General features: G+C 42.7%; 1 protein-coding gene across 2 annotated transcripts in view; it reads left to right on the top strand.

The window, feature by feature from the left end:
- PLPP1 (phospholipid phosphatase 1) overlaps positions 1-18,854 on the top strand; it is a 116,753-nt gene that overhangs the window by 16,197 nt on the left and 81,702 nt on the right. Inside the window, exon 2 of one of the 2 annotated variants that reach the window (XM_053288229.1) lies at positions 15,209-15,363. The exons of the other annotated variant lie outside the window; for it this stretch is intronic. Within the exon in view, the coding sequence (XP_053144204.1) occupies positions 15,209-15,363 (155 nt within the window). The remainder of the gene's footprint in view (positions 1-15,208; positions 15,364-18,854) is intronic. 2 annotated transcript variants of the gene reach the window in all.

Below are 18,854 nucleotides of genomic sequence, written 5' to 3'. Positions count from 1 at the left end.
TCAGCTCCAGCCTGTAGGCTTGCAGTGGCATCTGGAAGGAATCCCTGCTAACTTGGCAAAGAGGCACCTTTTAACATGGTGATTCTCTTTATTTAGCAGGGAGAGATTAACTGGCCCTATCCACCCCCAGCACAGTACCTCCAGTGACTGTTGCTGTTGTCTATCTTGTGTTTCTTTTTAGATTGTGAGCCCTTTGGGGACAGGGATCCATCTTATTTATTTATTATTTCTCTGCATAAACTGCCCTGAACCATTTTTGGAAGGGCAATATAGAAATCAAATAAATAAATAAATAAATAAAATAAAATCTGGTGGGCCACTGTGTGAAATAGGATGCTGGACGAGATGGGCCTTGGGCCTGATCCAGCAGGGCTGTTCTTATGTTCAGTGGTGAAATTATCTTGGCATGTAGTTCACTTGAACCTTTAGTAAACATACCTGTGATTGACCTTGGGTTAGACTGCTTCTTTGCAATGAGATTAACAATATAAAACTATAAAACTGTTACACAATTAGTAGCAATGAGATTGCAGTTTGTAGAACTGAGCACAAAGGTCCTAGTGGTTCTTTTGGCACACCACATGCTTGGTATATGTAAGGCTCCAGAGACAGTTCTGGGCTCTCTATCAGGGTTTGGGCAGATGGACCAACAGTTTGGGATAGAGCCTTATATTGTTGCTATTGAAGGGATAATTTGGTCCTGTGTGTTGGTCCTAGTTGGCAGCTTTTCTGCAGTAGTAGTCTGTTCTTGTTGCACAGTTGCTTTCCTTTCAATATCAAAACTGGTGATTTGCCCTTTATGTGGCTTAGGAACATAGGAAGCTGCCGTATACTGAGTCAGACCGTTGGTCTATCTAGCTCAGTATTTTCTTCACAGACTGGCAGTGGCTTTTCCAAGGTTGCAGGCAGGAATCTCTCTCAGCCCTATCTTGGAGATGCCAAAGAGGGAACTTGGGACCTAGATGCTCTTCCCAGAGCGGCTCCATCCCCTGAGGGGAATATCTTACAGTGCCCACACTTCTAGTCTCCCATTCATATGCAAGCAGGGTGGGCCCTGCTTAGCTAAGGGAACAAGTCATGCTTGCTACCACAAGACCAGCTCTCTTCTCCTGGCTTACTGCCAACTGACACCAGAATAGAGGTACCATGTAGCCCTAGCATTATGCCTTCTTTCATAGATTCACAGTCCGGCCTGTACTGTAGTCTTTAGAAAAATTCCGGGTGGCAGCATTGCAATACTCTCTTAAGAGTTGATGATTAACTATGAATGTTTCTAAGTTACCTGCTTAATTGCAGCAAACAAATATATATTGACTTTGGTGATCAGTCTTTTATAATCAAGATATCTGCTGTCTTGGTACATCAAATATTGGAGAGTAAAGGTGCCTGAGTCTGAGAAAGATTTAACTTCTGATGTATCCAGCCCATCCATGTAGGCATTTTGAAGGAACTAGAGTGAATTTGGCAACTAAGACCACTTTTTCATGATTGTATGTAGACTATTTCTGCATAACTATCTGGAGTGTTTTGGAGAAAAACAGAACGAAGTCTTAAAAAAATGCAAAGATGCTTTCTTGAATTTAGAAAGTTTCAAGGTCTCCAAGTAAGCCTAATTTGCTCATAGACAGCACTTATGTGTAGGGGAAAAATATGCAAATCTTGTGTAAATTATTGCACTAGGTGATGACGTGTCGGTTTTCTGGGTACAGTATTGCATGCTCTAGGAAGCCGTGGCCCAGTTGCCATCCTGATATGCGGGCAAACAATGCTGCCATCACACAATATTGAAATGTGGTTTGTATGGGGTTTTTTTATTACACAGATAAGCTTTTGTGTACAGGAAGTTTGCTATATTGTGGAGAGGCCATGTTTCCTTAAACTGATAAACTAATACAGAGGCGAGATAGCAAGATACAAAGAAGGGCAGCACATTAGATTAGCCGTTTTAGTATAACAAGTTTCTTCAATACTGATAGAATAAAACACTTGGTTTTATATTTGTAGATACTTATACAAATGTTTTTATATTTCAATCAATACTTTTAAATAGTGTTCAAAGGGCTAATATTCTAAAACAATGTCTTGTGTAATTATTTATTGCTGTATGAAACTCCAAAAGATCATGAAATGGTTTAAATCCTCATACTTGCTGTGCAAGTTTTCCCTTCTTGCTGCCCCTTCCCGGCCGCCCCTTATTGTCGTAAACCAGGTCCGGTTTGGTTCTATCATGGACTGAACTGATCCTAGTTGGGTCCACAATCGAACCTCCAACCTGGCCCCAGTTTGAGGCAAACCGGTTTGGGATGAACCATTTTTGCACACCTCTTCAGCCTTCACCCCAGCAATAGCGTGTGAAGCCATCAGAAATTCGGTAAATGTACTGAAACTATTTCACCTATTTGATTGTTGCCAACACCTGACCAATAGCTGTCTGCTCAGTAGGAATATGTAAGTAGATTAATGAACTAAAGATTTAGATGAGTAATTGGAAAAGTATCTTAACTGGCAAGGATAAGCACAACGGATGGGGCAGAGACTTAAGGGCACTCCTAATTATATTTCAAGGCTATTTTGTTTCCAGTCTTTTATAAGAGGAGAACAGGGCTTGCAGTAATCATGAATTGCCTTCTTTGCTGAGCAGGGTCTTCCCTGGTTTTCATTTGGATGGTTGACTACATGTGAGCTCTGTAAGATATTCCCCTTAGGTGATGGGGCTGTAGCTCGGTGGTAGAGCATCTGCTTGCATGCAGAAGGTCCCAGGATCACGCCCTGGCAACTCCAGGTAGGACTGGGAGAGAGTCCTGCCCGAAACCTTAGAGAGCCGCTGCCAGTCAGTGTAGACTGTGCTGAGCTAAATGGTCCGATGATCTGGCTTGGTGTAAGGCAGCTTCCTATGATCTTATTGTAAGGAATCAGAAAAATACTAAAGATAACCTTTGCTTTTAATGAGTAGTAGCTGTTAATGGTGGTCTTGTATATCCCTCAGTATAGCAAAAAGGCACCCATGCTGTTGATAATATGTAATTTGATGTCCGGCTTCCTAATCTGTTGATTGCCCTGTTATTGTGGCTTTGGTTTTTAAAGCCTTTTTTTTTTTTTTTTTTTTGGCCTTTGTGGTGGTATTATCTAACTCTCTGCTTCCTTTTTCCAGTTGAGTTACAAAATATTGTTTACCAGCAAAATTCTTCTAAAGCCAAAGCTCTCTTTGTGACAAACCACAACAAAGGAAAGTCCTTGAATCTCAGAACAAGGCTGGAGGGGGTTCTGTATATTGCCAGAGCCCAGTGCTCTGCTGCCAGATATAATTCACTGCTTGCCTGTTGCTCTCTAGCACCAGCGCGTTTAAATAGCAAAAAATGATACCAGCTGGAAACACACCCAGCTGCATACAAATTCTCCTTGCCTGGTATAATATGCCAGTTGGGACCAAGCCTCCCTAGGTCCTTTGCTCTGTGTGTAAAAGAGGAAATGTGAATTTGTTCCATGAGAAATGCCAGCTGTTACTCAGATTATTGATATATTTAACTATAGCCTAGATCAGTGCAATGACCTCAGCAGTGAAGCTGAGCTTTTATTCATCACAATATGCAAGAAGTTAATGAGGGACATCTTGTTCTGTGAATCTGGCCCACTTGGACTATTTTTGCCACATGCATTGCTTTGTTTCAAGGTTTAATTTTTATTCCAAACTGGAATATTTTCCAAACGTAAACAGATTAGTGAGGAAACTCTAACTGAACGGACTCATTTCTGCCCAGGGAAGTACATTTTTTTTCACCTCTGTGGATATTAATGTGTTGGCACACCTTGTCCTGCAGACTGGAATAACTGAGGATTTCCTCTGGATTTCTCCTCCCTACTTGTACTTCCTCCTCTTCCTTCCTTGATGGCTCTGGCCGCCATAACAGTTGCTTCTAATTCTTTCGGAGAACTGAAGCAGTTTGCTCTTTGGCCAGCTAACTATTTTTGTGATTGCAGGAATTGCTGTGACTCAAAATGGGGACAGAATGTTCACATTTGTGTTGCAATGAAACCTTTGACATTTCATCCTGTAACTTTAAAAATCAAATCTTGGCGCTCTCACCAATTTTCAGTTTGCGATTTTTCTCTGGCTCCATGAAAGAAAAATAACAAAGCCATCACCTCATCTTCTACTTTTTAATCATTCCTGTTTTGTTGAACAGTGGAATGATAGAATATTCCTTTGGGATATAGAAAGCACCATTGCACCAAGTATGGGAACAGTTTGCTTAACCCAGTCTGTTCTGACTGGCAGCAGCTGTATAGAGTCTTGGTCAGAGGTGTTTGACCCTGTGACCTGCAGCCATTTAACAGGGAGTGGCCCTTTAACAGGGTAGGACCTTCTAGTGTCCAGAACATGTGCTGTATTATTATATGCCTTGTATTTAGTTAAATTTGTGATGCATGCTCCCAAAACAAACTCTGTAGTACGCTATAGGAATTGCCCAACAACCTCTACAGCAGATGACAGGGATTAAATTTGGGGTTCAGAGTTTGTACAGTTGATTGTGCTCCAGTAACTTGGTCTTATTTATTTATTTATTTATTTATTACATTTGTACACCGCCCCAAACTTTTGTCTCTGGGCGGTTAACAATAGTATAAAACTAGTTAAAATATATACAAAAACTTAAAACAATTTAAAATCAACCACGAAATAAAACCTTAAAATTTTAAAGAACAGAAAAAGCTTTGGCGAAGGGGTGGGTTTTCAAATGCTTTCTAAAAATTGTCAGAGATGGGGAGGATCGTATCTCAGCAGGGAGCGCATTCCACAGTCTTGGGGCAGCAACCGAGAAAGCCTGTCCCTGTGTGGCTACCAGTTGAGCTGGCGGCAACTGGAGACGGACCTCTCCGGATGACCTCAGTGGGCAGTGGGGATCATAATGAAGAAGACGTTCTCTTAGATACCCAGGGCCTAAGCCATTTAGGGCTTTATAAGTTATGACAAGCACTTTGTATTTTGCCTGGAAACCTATTGGCAGCCAGTGTAACTCTATCAACAAAGGAGTGATGTGGTCTCTCTGAGATGACCCAGAGACCAACCTGGCCACCGTGTTCTGTACCAACTGAAGCTTCCGGACTACGTACAAAGGCAGCCCCACATAGAGCGCATTGCAGAAGTCAAGTCTGGAGGTTACCAACATATGTACCACTGTTTTGAGGTTGTTCATCTCAAGAAACGGACGCAGCTGGCGTATCAGCCAAAGCTGATAAAAAGCACCCCTGGCCACCGCCTCAACCTGAGAAACCAGGGAGAGGTGTGGATCCAGAAGTACTCCCAGACTGTGAACCTGTTCCTTTTGGGGAAGTGTGACCCCATCTAGAACAGCAACAACATAACACGGTTGAGGGTGTTATGGGCATCTTCCCTCTAGGGCAGGGTTAGCCAACCTTGACTTTCCAGCTGTTGTTGAACTACAGCTCCCATCATTCCTAGCCACAATTAATTGTGGCTGGGGATTATGAGAGTTGCAGTTGATCAGTAGACAGAGTCCAGGTTGCCTACCCCTGCTCTAGGCTGTGCCTTCAGAGGGGGAAAATGGCATGTTCTCAGCACATGCCTAGCAATCGGGGGGGGGGATGTGGCTTGGCTCCCCACTCCTGCTAGTACCTCCTTTGCTAGTGAGATTATTGGCAATGTGGTTGGACAACTGGCACTGGCACTTTTGAGAGAGTGTCTGTGAATAAGTGAAAAGATGCCACCATCCACACAGTAATTTGTATTTAAGGTTTATTTTGGAGCACCCTAAAAAAAATTCATAGCAAGTTGCCTTACTTGCCTTACTTACCTGTTCCTACCCAAAATGAAGTGTCTTTTAAAAAAATCCCTATTAGCAGAAGAGCACAATTGAAGGCAAAATCCATGCTTCTGAACCAATTCTTTGTTGTAGGTAGAAACGAGGGGAGAGAATGGGAAGAGTAGGGAGGAACACTGCAAACTAAGCAGTGTTTCCTAAACAGGGGAGCAACAGGAGAGAGGGCAAGTCTTTTGCCTGTGGGCTTCTTAGAGGTATCTGGTGGGCCGGACCACTGTGTGAAACTGGATGGGCCTTGGGCCTGATAGAGCAGTCTGTTCTTATGTTCTTAAGCAATACTGCTTCTGTTTGTGGAGGCTCTATTTTTAAAGCTATCTTTGCTATTGGCCATCATGTCTTGTAACAACAAAATTCTAGCAGTTTAATTTTGCATATTTATTTTTCTCAATCGTGTTCCTGTACGCCGGTAGACAAAGTCCCTTATGCAGAATCACTAGCATTTCTGTCTCCTGTGCAAAGTGCAGTGATTGATGATGGTGTTGGGTATTACTCTGCATCTTTAGCCCCTGAGGGAGAACCTTTTCAAAGCTATAACAATCAACCTGCAAGAAAGGTGTAGGGCTTGGTTGGAACAAGTACGAACATAGGAAACTGCCATATACTGAGTCAGACCATTGGTCTATCTAGCTCAGTATTGTCTTCACAGACTGGCAGCGGCTTCTCCAAGGTTGCAGGCAGGAATCTCTCTCAGCCCTATCTTTGAGATGCTACCAGGGAGGGAACTTGAAACCTTCTGCTCTTCCCAGAGCGGCTTCATCCCCTGAGGGGAATATCTTGCAGTGCTCACACATCAAGTCTCCCATTCAGATGCAACCAGGGCAGACCCTGCTTAGCTATGGGGACAAGTCATGCTTGCTACCGCAAGACCAGCTCTCCTCAATGCAAAGTGCGGCTCATACTGCTAACCTAAAGTAAAAGGTGGTGAAAACGAAGAAGTTGTAACATCACTATATCTTAGCAGAAATGTGTTTTCTCTCTCTTTCTCTAAAACTTGAAAATACAGTACTTTTGTATTGTTCTTGTAGCCCGATAGTCTGTCCTGTCACTGCTGTTTCACCTTGGTACAGTTTCTGAACTGTGTAGGAGGATCAAATTATCCTCCCTATTTAATGTCATAGAGTAATGTTAACACTGCTAAACTGCCATGTATTCTTAATAGAAACCAGACATCCTCATTATCCAGTTCTTGCTGCAGTGGCAGAAAGGGGAGAATTTTCTTTTGGAGGACAGTAACCTTTTTTCTTTTCTTTTCTGTAAAACTGGTGTAATCCTGGCTGTGGCAACTTGGCAAGGATTATGGATTTCAACATAATTGAGCTAGCTGGTAGTTTAAGGGTATTAAGTGGTACTTACGTGGGTCATGTCTGAAGCAGCCACCATAGTGAAAGTCATGTTGAAGTGGCTGTTAGGAAGGCAAACTCTCATCTTCTGGATTTACTCAAAAATTATGTTGTGAGTGTTGACCACTTAGCAAATTCAGGGTGTTAAGCCTTTTTCTGAATAGAGAGTGTTTGATAATACTGGTGGCCTCCTCCATATACCTGTTATAATGGAGTAGTAAGCCTCTTAAGTTTCACTCTACGTGAGCACGTATACTCCAGGCCTGCTCAACTTAGACCCTGCTAACTGTTTTTAGACTAAGTTAAAGTGCTGTTGAGTTGGTCTCAACTCCAGGCAACCACAGAGCCCTGTGTTTGTCTTTGGTAGAGTACAGGAGTAGTTTACCATTGTCATCTCCTGCACAGTATGAGATGATGCTTTTCAGCAGGTATTTGAACCGGCAACCTCTGGCTTGCTAGTCAAGTCATTTCCTTGCTGCGCCCCATAATCCCCAGCCTCTGTGGCCAGTAGCCAGGGATTATGGGAGCTGTAGGCCAAGATGTGCAGGAGGCCGAAGTTGAGCAGCCCTGGTATACTGGTACTGTGTCTGTCTGGCAATAAAATGTGGGATAGTCAAAGCTTTCACACAAGATCGAAGTGCAATCTTATTCCCCATAAACATGCTGCTGCAGACTTTCATGCTGCTCTCTACACTCTGTGCACACACTGAGCAGGAACGATTTTCTTGCATTCTGAGAAGAACCATCCCTTTTCATTACCACTTTTGTGGTGAATAGGGAAAAGAGTGGATGGCTCTTGAAATACAAGAGCTGGCTAGCAGGTGGTGCTGTGGAAATAGTATGAGTTCCCTGTTGTTTATGTGTACAGAGAATAAAATCGCGTTAGGCAACGGCACAGAAGCCTGCAGCAGCGTGTGTATGGGGCTGTGATGCTGCTTGAAACGAATATCCTGCACTTGCTTGCCGTATGGAACTTGCCTAAGGGTGCCATGCTGTATTCAGGATCATAATCTTTTGTTTTTCATTTTTATTTTACATTTATATCCCACTTTTCCTCCAAGGAGCCCAGAGCAGTGTACTACATACTTAGGTTTCTCCTCACAACGACCCTGTGAAGTAGGTTAGGCTGAGAGAAAAGTGACTGGCCCAGGGTCACCCAGCTAGTATCATGGCTGAATGGGGATTTGAACTTGGGTCTCCCCTGTCCTAGTTCAGCACTCTAGCCACGACACCACGCTAATGACACCACGCCTCACGCAACTTTGTGGGAATTACTCCTGAATAGACAGCATCAAGCTATAACTCAGCCAAAACATTATATTTAACATTTTAGCAGAACTAGGTTGTGGATGATCCTGCTAGTTTGAATACTTCCAGGTAGTTACAGCTATAATTAGAGTAGACCTGAATTAAGCTGTTAGGGACACAGGGGGCCCTCTTCTGTTCTGAACTGCCTATTCTACAATTTCTACTGCAGTGGTTGTAACTGAATTGTAAAATACAGCGATCTCTAAAACAAGGTAGAATAACAGTAATCAGAATGAGCCTGTTTTTCCTTAGCATTTGTATAGTGCTTCTGAATGGCCCATATGGTCACATGCATTATACTGTTGCGATCTTTACAGCAACCCCATAAGGTATGTCAGTATTATTACTCCCCAAATTGCAGATGAGGGCTGAGTCTGAAAGGGAGTGACTTGTCTCAGTGAGTTCATGACAGAGGTGAGATTCTGACTGAGGATTTCGTGATTCTTAGCTCAGTCTCTCCACATGTTACAATGCTTTCAGAACCTGCTAGGTAACATAAAATTGGAAAGCTAGTTTGCTGGAGACCTGATGTGGACTGTGTTTTTGTGTGAAGGTTGATTCTGAGACTTGGTCTTTCATTCCTACCTCCACGACTTTCCCTTCTAAAGGTTCTGGTTTCTCAGCCTGTTCACCTTCATGCGCTTCAACAACCCTGCTTTGCTTTTGCTCCCTTCTGCGGCCTCCCTCTCTGCTCTGCCTCTCCTGTAACATTCACTCCTGTTCTCCAAAGTGTTTCAGGTGCATTTTGGATACCTTTCGAGTTCATGGCTTGGATCCAGAGTGGGTTTTGTGGCTTGCAGAATAGGCAGTGTGTGTTGTGGGGGAGGTTTCACATATATAAGTGTGTGCGCACATGTATGTATATGTAATACATACATACACACACTACAGCAGAAAGATTTTATAGCAGGAAACTATACAACTTTCTGGTGTGTGTGTGTGTGTGTGTGTGTGCACGCGCATGCGTTTGCAAATATAAATAAATAAGTGTGTGTGTATGAATATGACTGAGAGAGTTAGTTTTCCCTTCCTGTTTCAGGGCTCTCCCCGCCCCGTCTCCATCCAGTTCCATATGCCATGATGTCCTGGAAGTCCTTGTACTCTCAGGGATGCTTTTTGGGGAGCACAGGGGCTGCTGTAGGAAGTAGAAAAGCCCTTCTGCTTTCCCCCATCAAACTCTGTTCATGGATGTTGGGGTCCAAGCCATCCTCAGAGTCCATGCTTGGCTTAAAAAAAAAATAAAAATCAAGCAGTCCTTTTGTTGAGTGTTCATGTATGTTGTGTGACTAAACACAACATGGAAGATAGATTTCGACACTATATTCTTTGGAATGTTGAACGAGGCTCCCTGAAAGAAACCAGCTTCCCCACAGTCGTCTTTTGCATCCATGTGCTGTGGCACACATTCAGGTCAAACATGGCAGCACTGAGGCACAATAGGTTTGGCCACTGTCCCACTGAGCAGGGTATGCTTCATAGAACATGCCTCAGAATTTTATGCAATGTATAGGGGTTCCTTGACAGACGAGCCCATAAAAAAAGAATTCCCTGGAGGTAGAAACACTGCTCTTTGTAGATTGACTTGGTCCTCCTTGTTTTGCTAGAAGAGCTGGACTGTCTTGTTCATCATTTATACTTGAGATCATAGCTGAGATGTGGCATCTAGTGTTGGTTCATTTGTTTCTCTGCCTTTCTGTCTACTGAATTATTATACTCCTAGCAGCTTAACAGGGAAGGTTTTAAATCACAGATGGAATGCAAGACCATGACAGACAAGCATGGGGAAACGACCTGTGCAGAGAGCACTGTGTGTGAACAAGCTTTAAAACTGAGCCACATGTTAAGGTGCTGATATTCATGCAAATTCTTGAAGGTTGCAGGTTTTTTATGTAACATGGTGGCAAAGGACACAAATGCTTTTGATTCTTGGATTTTCCTAAGAGGGTTTCCAGATTTCTTAACCTTTACCTTAGTGAGGTATTTGATAGTCCTATTAAGTTTTGTTTTGCTAGAGTTCTTGAGGTGTCAGGAATGATCATCACTAAAGCATAAAAAATAGCGATCTCCTCTCCCCCCACCCCACATTTTAACATGGTTGATTTTTCTTGTCTTGGTGCTTACTTTCCAGTAGGGATTGGTTCATTCATGCATCTTCATCACTTGATTATTAAACAGCAAATTATAACTGGTATTTATATAAACACCACAGTTGTAACTTTCTTATTTTCTTCAAACAGAGTGTAGCAAGTATGAGGAAAGGCTGATTGTTTTGTTTTCTTCTAGTTTAGCGGAAAAAAACCTAAGATGTGGGGAACTTACTGGGGCTTATACAAGTATGCATGGTGTAAGAAAAGAGGGTAAGGTTTTCTTTCTCGGGCAGTGCCAGAACCAGGGGTCATCCAATGAAACTGACAGGAGATTTAGCATGGGGAAAAGGAAGTACTACTTTGCACAGTGCATAGCTAATCTATGGAGTTGACTGTTACAAGATCTGTTAATGGCCACTAGTTTAGATGGCTTTACAAGGGGATTAGACACACGAGTGAAGGACATGTCTAGCAATGGCTACTAGTCTTGATGGCTACAAGCCTCCAGGTTCAGAAGCCAGGGAATAACACCGGGTGGGGAGATGGCTTCATCTCTTGCTTGCGGGCTTTCCCCAGAAATAACTGGTTGACCTCAGTGTGAAATAGGATGCTGAACTAGGGCTTCAGGCTTGACCAGCAGAGTTGCTCTTATGTCCTCCTGACCCTAGTAACGGAATAAGAACGGAAGGGTTGGTGACTTCACAAACTGGTGGGGCCTGTATCTTTGGATTACACAGGATAAATATTACTAGGTATGGCCCCCAAAGCTGCAAATGGGAAAATTCCCTTTCCTATGCAACTCTTAAATACAATCTACCACCACCTCCACACATTTTTGTTTGTTTTTGTAGAGACCAGTCTCTCCTCCCTCTAAAGCAGGGTTTCTCAACGTGTGGGTCCCCAGATGTTATTGGACTTCAACTCCCATAATCCCCAGCCCCAGTGGCCTTTTGTTGGGAATTATGGGAGTTGAAGTCCAGTTACATCTGGGGACCCACACATTGAGAAACCCTGCTCTAAAGAGTTAACCAGAAGTGAACCCTGTCTTGACTGACAGGCTGGTGAACTCCAGGGCTCAGCCAATCAGCACACCAGGTGGGTGGGACCTAGAGAGCTGTTGTCAGGAAGAAGGGAGTTCTTTGTTAGAAGAAGCTAGGCTGGAGGTGCACAGGAGGACATGTGGCCATGGAGGTTGGCTGCAGGAGAATAACTCTGCAGATCCTTGAAAGACAGGAGGGCAGGAAGTTTGAATTATCTCAACAGGAGTTTGGTGAGTTCAAGGAAAAAGGAAGCCAAGGGTAGTGACTTTGGAAGTTTAGGGCAGGAGAAAGTGGTTTAGTAAGAGTTTGCATTAGAATTTCTGTTTCTTTGGTGTGTGCTTTGCTTATTCCTGATACTATTCTATTATTGTTTACTTGTAACGTAATTAAAATAAGAAACACTGGCCTATGCCCATCCTGCCTAGAATCTTTTGCAAAGCCCTATAAACATTAATTAGAGTTAATTAGCTTAAACATTTAAGCATGCATAAAGACAGCCTATTTTTGTAAATTGCTAAGTATTTTTTAACTGTTTCTAAAAGCCGAGACAGCCTCAGACAGAACCAGTCTGTAATAATTGGGGAAAAAACCATTTAAGTGTTCTTAAATGCACCCTCTTCCTATTTTGAAGCTTGAGACAACCTATTTTTATGGCCTTTTGAATAAAAGTTTTCTTTTTCTGTATTTAAAAAACGTTTTACAAGCCTCTCTGAGTTGGCTTTTAACTCAGGACAGTCGGGGCCAAAGGGGAATTTCTCTGGTGCAAACACATCCTCAAATGTTCAGCAGCTACCAGTGTAGGTTTACATGTGGAAGATTTTTATACTTATCCAATAGAAGAGTGTTTTCCTTTGGATTCCACCCCAAGCCCAGGGAGGTTCAAGCTCTGTCGATAAGAGGGGTGATGGCGGCAGCATTTTGAACCTACCGATAGTACAGAATTGTTTTAGGAGAAGCTTAGCCAGGTAGCTCAGCAGGGATGATACAGCATTTCTTTCCCTCATGTGAGTTTGCTCTGAGACAAAGGCTTTAATCTGCTACAGTTTTATTTTATCACATCTATATTCTGCTTGTCCTCCAAGGAGTCCAGAGTGGTGTGTGTGGTTATGTTTATCTTTACAACAGCCCTGTGAATCAGGTTAGACTGAGAGATAAGTGATTGGCCCAAAGTCACCCAGTGAGTTTTGTGACTGAACAGGGATTTGAATTCTGGTCTTCCCAGTCCTAGACCAACACTCTAACCAGTACCTCATGTTCTCATTTCTGAAACTCTGAAATTGCAGAGAGGAACAAGAGACGCTGAGAAGTGAGCTGAACTTGGCAGGTAAATTTGAATTAACCAGACAAATCCTCCATTAAATGGAGCAGCCTCTGGGGTAGGCTCAGATCTGAGTTGTTCCAAGCCAGCTTCCTCAGTGAGTTGAAAGGCAGAGAACACCACTGGCATCAGGCTCCCTTTCTTCTTTTTGTGGCTGCTCTGCCTTAAGAACATCCCTGCTAGATCAGGCCCAGGGCCTGTCTAGTCCAGCATCCTGTTTCGCACAGTGGCCCACCAGATGTCTGTGAAAAGCCGACAGGCAAGAGGTGAGGGCATGCCCTCTCGCTTGCTGCTGCTCCCCTGCAACTGGTATTTAGAGGCATCTTGCTTCTGAGACTGGAGGTGGCCTGTGGCCATCAGATTAGTAGCCATTGATAAACATGTCCTCCATGAATTTGTCTAAGCCCCTTTTAAAACCATCTAAGCTAGTGGCCATCACCACATCCCCTCGCAGAAAATTCCATAGATTAATTACGTGCTGTGTGAAAAACTACTTCCTTTTGTTGGTTCCCATCCTTCAGTTTCATGGGATGACCCATAGTTCTAGTGTTGTGAGAGAGGGAGAAAAATTTCCCTCTGCCCGCTCTCTCTACTCCATGCATGACATTATACACCTCTATCATGCCTTCCCTTAGTCACTTCTTTTCCAATCTAAAGAGCCCCAGGTGCTGTAGCCTTGACTCATAAGGAAGGTGCTCCAGGCCCCTGATCATCTTGGTTGCCCTCTTCTTCACCTTTTCCAGTTCTACAATATTCTCCTTAAGATACGGTGACTCTCAACTTTCTGAGAGTTGCTGCTGCTGAGAGGAGTTTCTCTTCCTCACTTCTGCAGGCCATGCGTGGGCCTCAAAGATAACCATAGGCTTCTAATATCCCTTGTAAAAGTTATATGCCAAATGTATACCAGTTGCAGGGGAGCAACAGCAAGCAAGAGGGCATGCCCTCACCTCTTGCCTGTCAGCTTTTCACAGACATCTGGTGGGCCACTGTGTGAAACAGGATGCTGGACTAGACAGGCCCTGGGCCTGATCTAGCAGGAATGTTCTTAAGCTGCCTGGCTAATAATCCTAGTCCCTGACACTTCCAGAAGATCATGCGTACCAGTCTTCCAGCTACCCACCCCTAAAACCAGATCTTTCATGCTTCAGCCCCATTCTATAACCTAAATTCTTAAATTAATATTTTATATCATTTTTGAATGAGCAAACAATGGATTGGAAAAAGTGTACCCCTCTTAAACAAACAAACCAACCAACCAAACAAACCAACGAACCCACCAACCCAAGGGTGGGTAGGCAAAAGCAATGGAGAAAGGGTTCGATTTTGAGTACTAACTTGCATAATCCAGACTTCACTGTAACACAGTAGATCTTCTCACAATTCGCTGTGTGTACAGTGAATGCACATGGTCATGCCCAGTGGAAGCTATGAAAGTGGTGCTGTGTAGCTGCATGGACACTGTTGTAAGTTGTTGTGCATTTCACCTCTTGCACCGCACAACAGGGCTGCCTTCCATGCGTACAGCAGCCCTGGTCTGTTCCTAACACTGGCATTCCATTGCACAGAATATTGACCATCATGTTCAACGCATATACCCTGCATTGTGCCCTGCATTTGAGGTGGCCGATCCCTCAATGAATGCATGTACAATCATTCACAGAAAAAAGTATTTGTGTACAGACACCTGTTTTCACATGCCGCGTCCTATCGAAATAGGGTGACACTGTTCCACAGTTCTATATCTCTAGTCGTTTGAAACTGCCTCCTAATTCATTAATAGTGCTGTTTGCTGCTTTCAGGAAATTTTCTCAACACTTCCTTTCTCTAAGCTGAACAGGTTACGTTTTTTAAACCTCTCCTCATAAAAACCAGGACTGCATTCCTTGCAGTCATTCAAGTTCTTATTTATGTTCTGTCCAAGTTGCAAACTCTTGCCTTGGGATTATTCCCATTCCCACATTATCTCCCCAAAGAACCATAGCTTCTAAATAACCTAGTCCAGAACTTGCCTTATGTGGAAGGCATCACTGTGATATCCAAGGGCTCTAAAACCTCTCTCTCACAACGTCTAAGCGCTCTATACTGCTCTGGTTTCTGGTAACTGAAGGCCAAACAGTTACATGAAGCTTTGTGTGTGCATTGCATGATTGTGAATACCCTACACTGACTTGGAGGCATTCTTTAGTTTTGCATGCTTCTCGGTCGTTTCCTCCAGTGCTGGCAAAGCATATATTTAACTCTGTGTATCTTTTTTTTTCTTCCCTTCCCCCAACAGCTGGCTTACCCCTTGGTGTTCTAAACTTGGCAAAAATAAAGCCGTATCAGAGAGGCTTTTTCTGTAATGATGACAGCATCAAGTATCGGTTCCATGACAGTACCATCACATCCACTGTCCTCTACACAGTGGGGTTCACCTTGCCTATTTGCTCTGTAAGTAGACAAATATCTAGGCAGCTGTATGGGGGAAAGTCTTAAACATGTGTTGAGAATTCATAATTTGTGGCCAAGTCTTTGAGAAAAAGTCTTGGCTGACAAAATATTTGCAAGAACCCAGAATCATGAGACAATACAAAATGGTTGCTCATTGCCTTAAAGTAAATCAGTTCCCTTACCATAAGTTCACTAAAATCTCCAGGTAATAACTTTTGCATTTGTCTTTGTGGGTAAATAAATCTGTAGATTATGACGTAAACCTGAATTCTGGAAGGTACTCTTAAAATAAATGTACAAAGAGATGGAAGGGCTCATCTATTGGGAAAGGGCTCATCATAATTTCCTCTTTCACGTTGGAAACTAAATTGATCACTGCTGAGCTGTTGTTACTTTTCCTAGTGATGCAACTGAGGGGATGCATTCTTGGATCCTTCAGAGGCTGCTTTTTAGTGAGGCTGCCTACAGGAAATGGGGTGCGTGTGATTAATACATGATGGAACCATGGAGAATTTTGGAGAATCTTCATTTGATCTGAAGGCTGCTTTATTTACCTAAACATTTTCCCCAGCTAAGTTTATTTCTGGTCAGCTGGCATATACAAGGGAAAACGTTCTAGAAATGTGTTCCCAAGAGGCACTAGCTAGACACCTTTTCTTCAGTGTTAGTTATCTGAGTCAGTTTTGACGCAGACTTGTTTGGCACAGAGCTTAGTGGCTAATGGGTCAGGTCTCCAGCTGAAGCTTTTGGACTGGATGTTGAATACCCTCTTCCTGTCCAATTCAGAAGTGAGATGACGATCTAACCAAAGCGAAGCACTTTTAAATCTCATTGAGTTCCAGTAGAGTTGATTAATGCTTAGCTCCTTTTCACTGAAATCAGTGGGACATAGAAGTGAGCTTTTGTCATTAAGCTGTTCACCATTGCAGGCAAAACAAAGCTGGATATTTGGGACCTACTTCCCACACATGGCAGATTAAATGGTAAAACCTTTTAGCTGTACTACTTCAAGACTGCAAATAAGGGATTGTGTGCTTGAATTATCCACTTGAAATCCAAGCACAACTTCCCCCTAATAAAGAAAAGCTATGTGTTGGGGAGAAGAGTTCTAGCCTAGCTTTCTTGTTTGCTAGTTGCCAGTATTGTTTATGGAGAAGTTTTCAGACATGTAGCCTATTACTTTTAAGTAGTGCAGTCCAGAAACAGCTATTGCTTGGGTGAATTATGCTATAAACTTGGCACACAAGCCAAGATTTGATCCTTGTTTCATATTCTGGCTTGTAAGCCAGTTAAACAAACCAGGATTTCTCTCTTGAACCCAGGCATGTGAGTGAGGAGGAAATTTGGTGTGTGGGGTGTGTACACGTGGCTTTCAAAAAACTATACTTAGTTTGAGCAGGGCCTGTAGCATGGGTTAGGTGGTGTTAGACAAAAAGGAAAGGTGGAGCTGTTCTAGTTTTAATAGTATGGTAATCAGTGTTGAGAACTTCTACTCACAAGCAGAAAGGGCTACTAGGTGAGTGAATGTTAATAGGCTGAGCTTAGAGAAATGTGTTTGTTCAGATAAGCAGGTATTTATTATTTATTTATTTGATTTATATACCGCCCTTCCAAAATGGCTCAGGGCGGTCATTATTTGATTGTGATGAACTTCACAAGGTAGGCTTGTTTCTGCATTAAAAGATGTGCAGGATTAGGATGGCTTGCTCCTAAATACATATGTGCATGATTGCAGCCCTAGTGATTGTATTAGTCTTGCTTTGTTCCAAAAAGCTGGAATGTGGAGGAGAGTTCCACTTAACTGCAACCCTTTGTCACTGGGAGATTGGATTGCATTTTAGGAATTGCTCATTAAAGAGCTTTGGAAATTAAATAAATAAACAAAATTGTCTCTGCCAATAAGTGAAAATGAGTACCTTCACTGAAGTGCTTGGAGTAGTTGAAAAAAGCCTAGCTTCAAAGATTACATTAATTTGTTATAATACATGTCTTCTTTAAAAGTAATATTTCATTTGCAGTCTGCACTGCCCAAAGTCAATAGTGCTCATGTTTACTCTTTACTTCAGACACACATTACAGTGCTAATACTCCAGATCTCTGTAAAAGCAAATAAAAAATCTTGACTCTCAAGCGTGTACATGCTGCTGACACTTAATGCCCAAATACTTACTTCAGTTAAAAGAATGCTGTCAGAAGGCAGCAATTCCATTTGTTTTTTATTCTGTGTGTAGTATACATTAATGTGGCACCAGAGCATATCTTGCTACGGCTATAATGTACAGATATACCTTTGCTGTGTGTAAAAACGGGAAAGTAAGAATGTATTTCTTTGTCAAGAATGTGGAAATTTTATGAAGTTCATCACAATCAAGCAATGACACCCCCCCCATCTTGACATAAAATATCCTATGAAAGAGATGAAAAAAGGTGGTGTGTGTGTGGAATCATTCTAGATATAGATTTTATTAAGTGATGACTTGCAGTCCTGTTCTGTGAATATTTACTCAGAAGTCTATCCCACTTTATAGGCTTGTTCACACAATTATTATTAGGGTAGGGGAAGCCTCCTACATTTGTTTGGGAGCTGCATGTGTTCCTGTTCTTTGATCTGTGAGTTAAAACAAGGTCAGTGGTGCCAGCAGTGATGCTAAGCAGCAGGTGAGTCAGAGGGCTTTTCCTCCTCCCTCATTAAAGACCTGTGTGCTGCTGCTGGATAGGAGGGAGGCTCTGACCCAGCTGCTGCTTGGCTCACAGTCATTGATGGTGCCTCCAACTTTGTGTTTAACTCACAGTCAGAAAATGTGAGTGCACACAGCTACCAAACCAGGGAAGGAGGCTTCTCCTACCCTAACAATAATTGGGTGAATGATCCATATGAGACTGACTTGGATAAGTTTGGTAAGGGTTGCCGCTGTAGGCTATTTTGAAAGAAGAAGAAAAATATTAACTGAACATCTTGGATAAAACAGAAAGGAAAAAGAGATCATTTGCTAAAATTAGCCCTGCCTGTTTCAGTTCCAGAACTTGGCAACTGTCTATAGGGCCTATGGCTGAGCTCTGCCACTTCAGTCTGCCGGGTTTGACTGAGTGGCCATTGCCAGGTGCTGCTAAGCTACAACTCCTAGAGGCGAACAATTAGAAAAGGGCTCGGTTCAGCTATTGAAACCTGAATCTGTGTTTAGCATGCATTGCACTTAAAACCACATCCTGCAAAAACAAAAGCATGTTCAAAGGCAGAAGAATGGATTAAAAAAGTAAATCTTGCCTCACCAACCTTTTGGAGTTCTTTGAGAGTGCCAACAGGTGTGTGGATAAAAGTGATCCAGTTGACATAGTATACTTGGACTTTCAAAACGCTTTTGACAAAGTTCCTCATCAAAGACTGTTGGGAAAACTTAGCAGTCATGGGGAAAGGGGAGACAGGTTCATGTGTAGATTGGTAACTTGTTGAAGGACAGGAAACAGAGGGTAGGTATAAATGGACAGTTCTC

The sequence above is a fragment of the Hemicordylus capensis genome, chromosome 2 (assembly GCF_027244095.1).
Source record: "Hemicordylus capensis ecotype Gifberg chromosome 2, rHemCap1.1.pri, whole genome shotgun sequence".
Taxonomy (NCBI): Eukaryota; Metazoa; Chordata; class Lepidosauria; order Squamata; family Cordylidae; genus Hemicordylus; species Hemicordylus capensis.
Note: the sequence above shows the minus strand (reverse complement) of the source record. Positions and strands in the feature narration are given on the sequence as shown.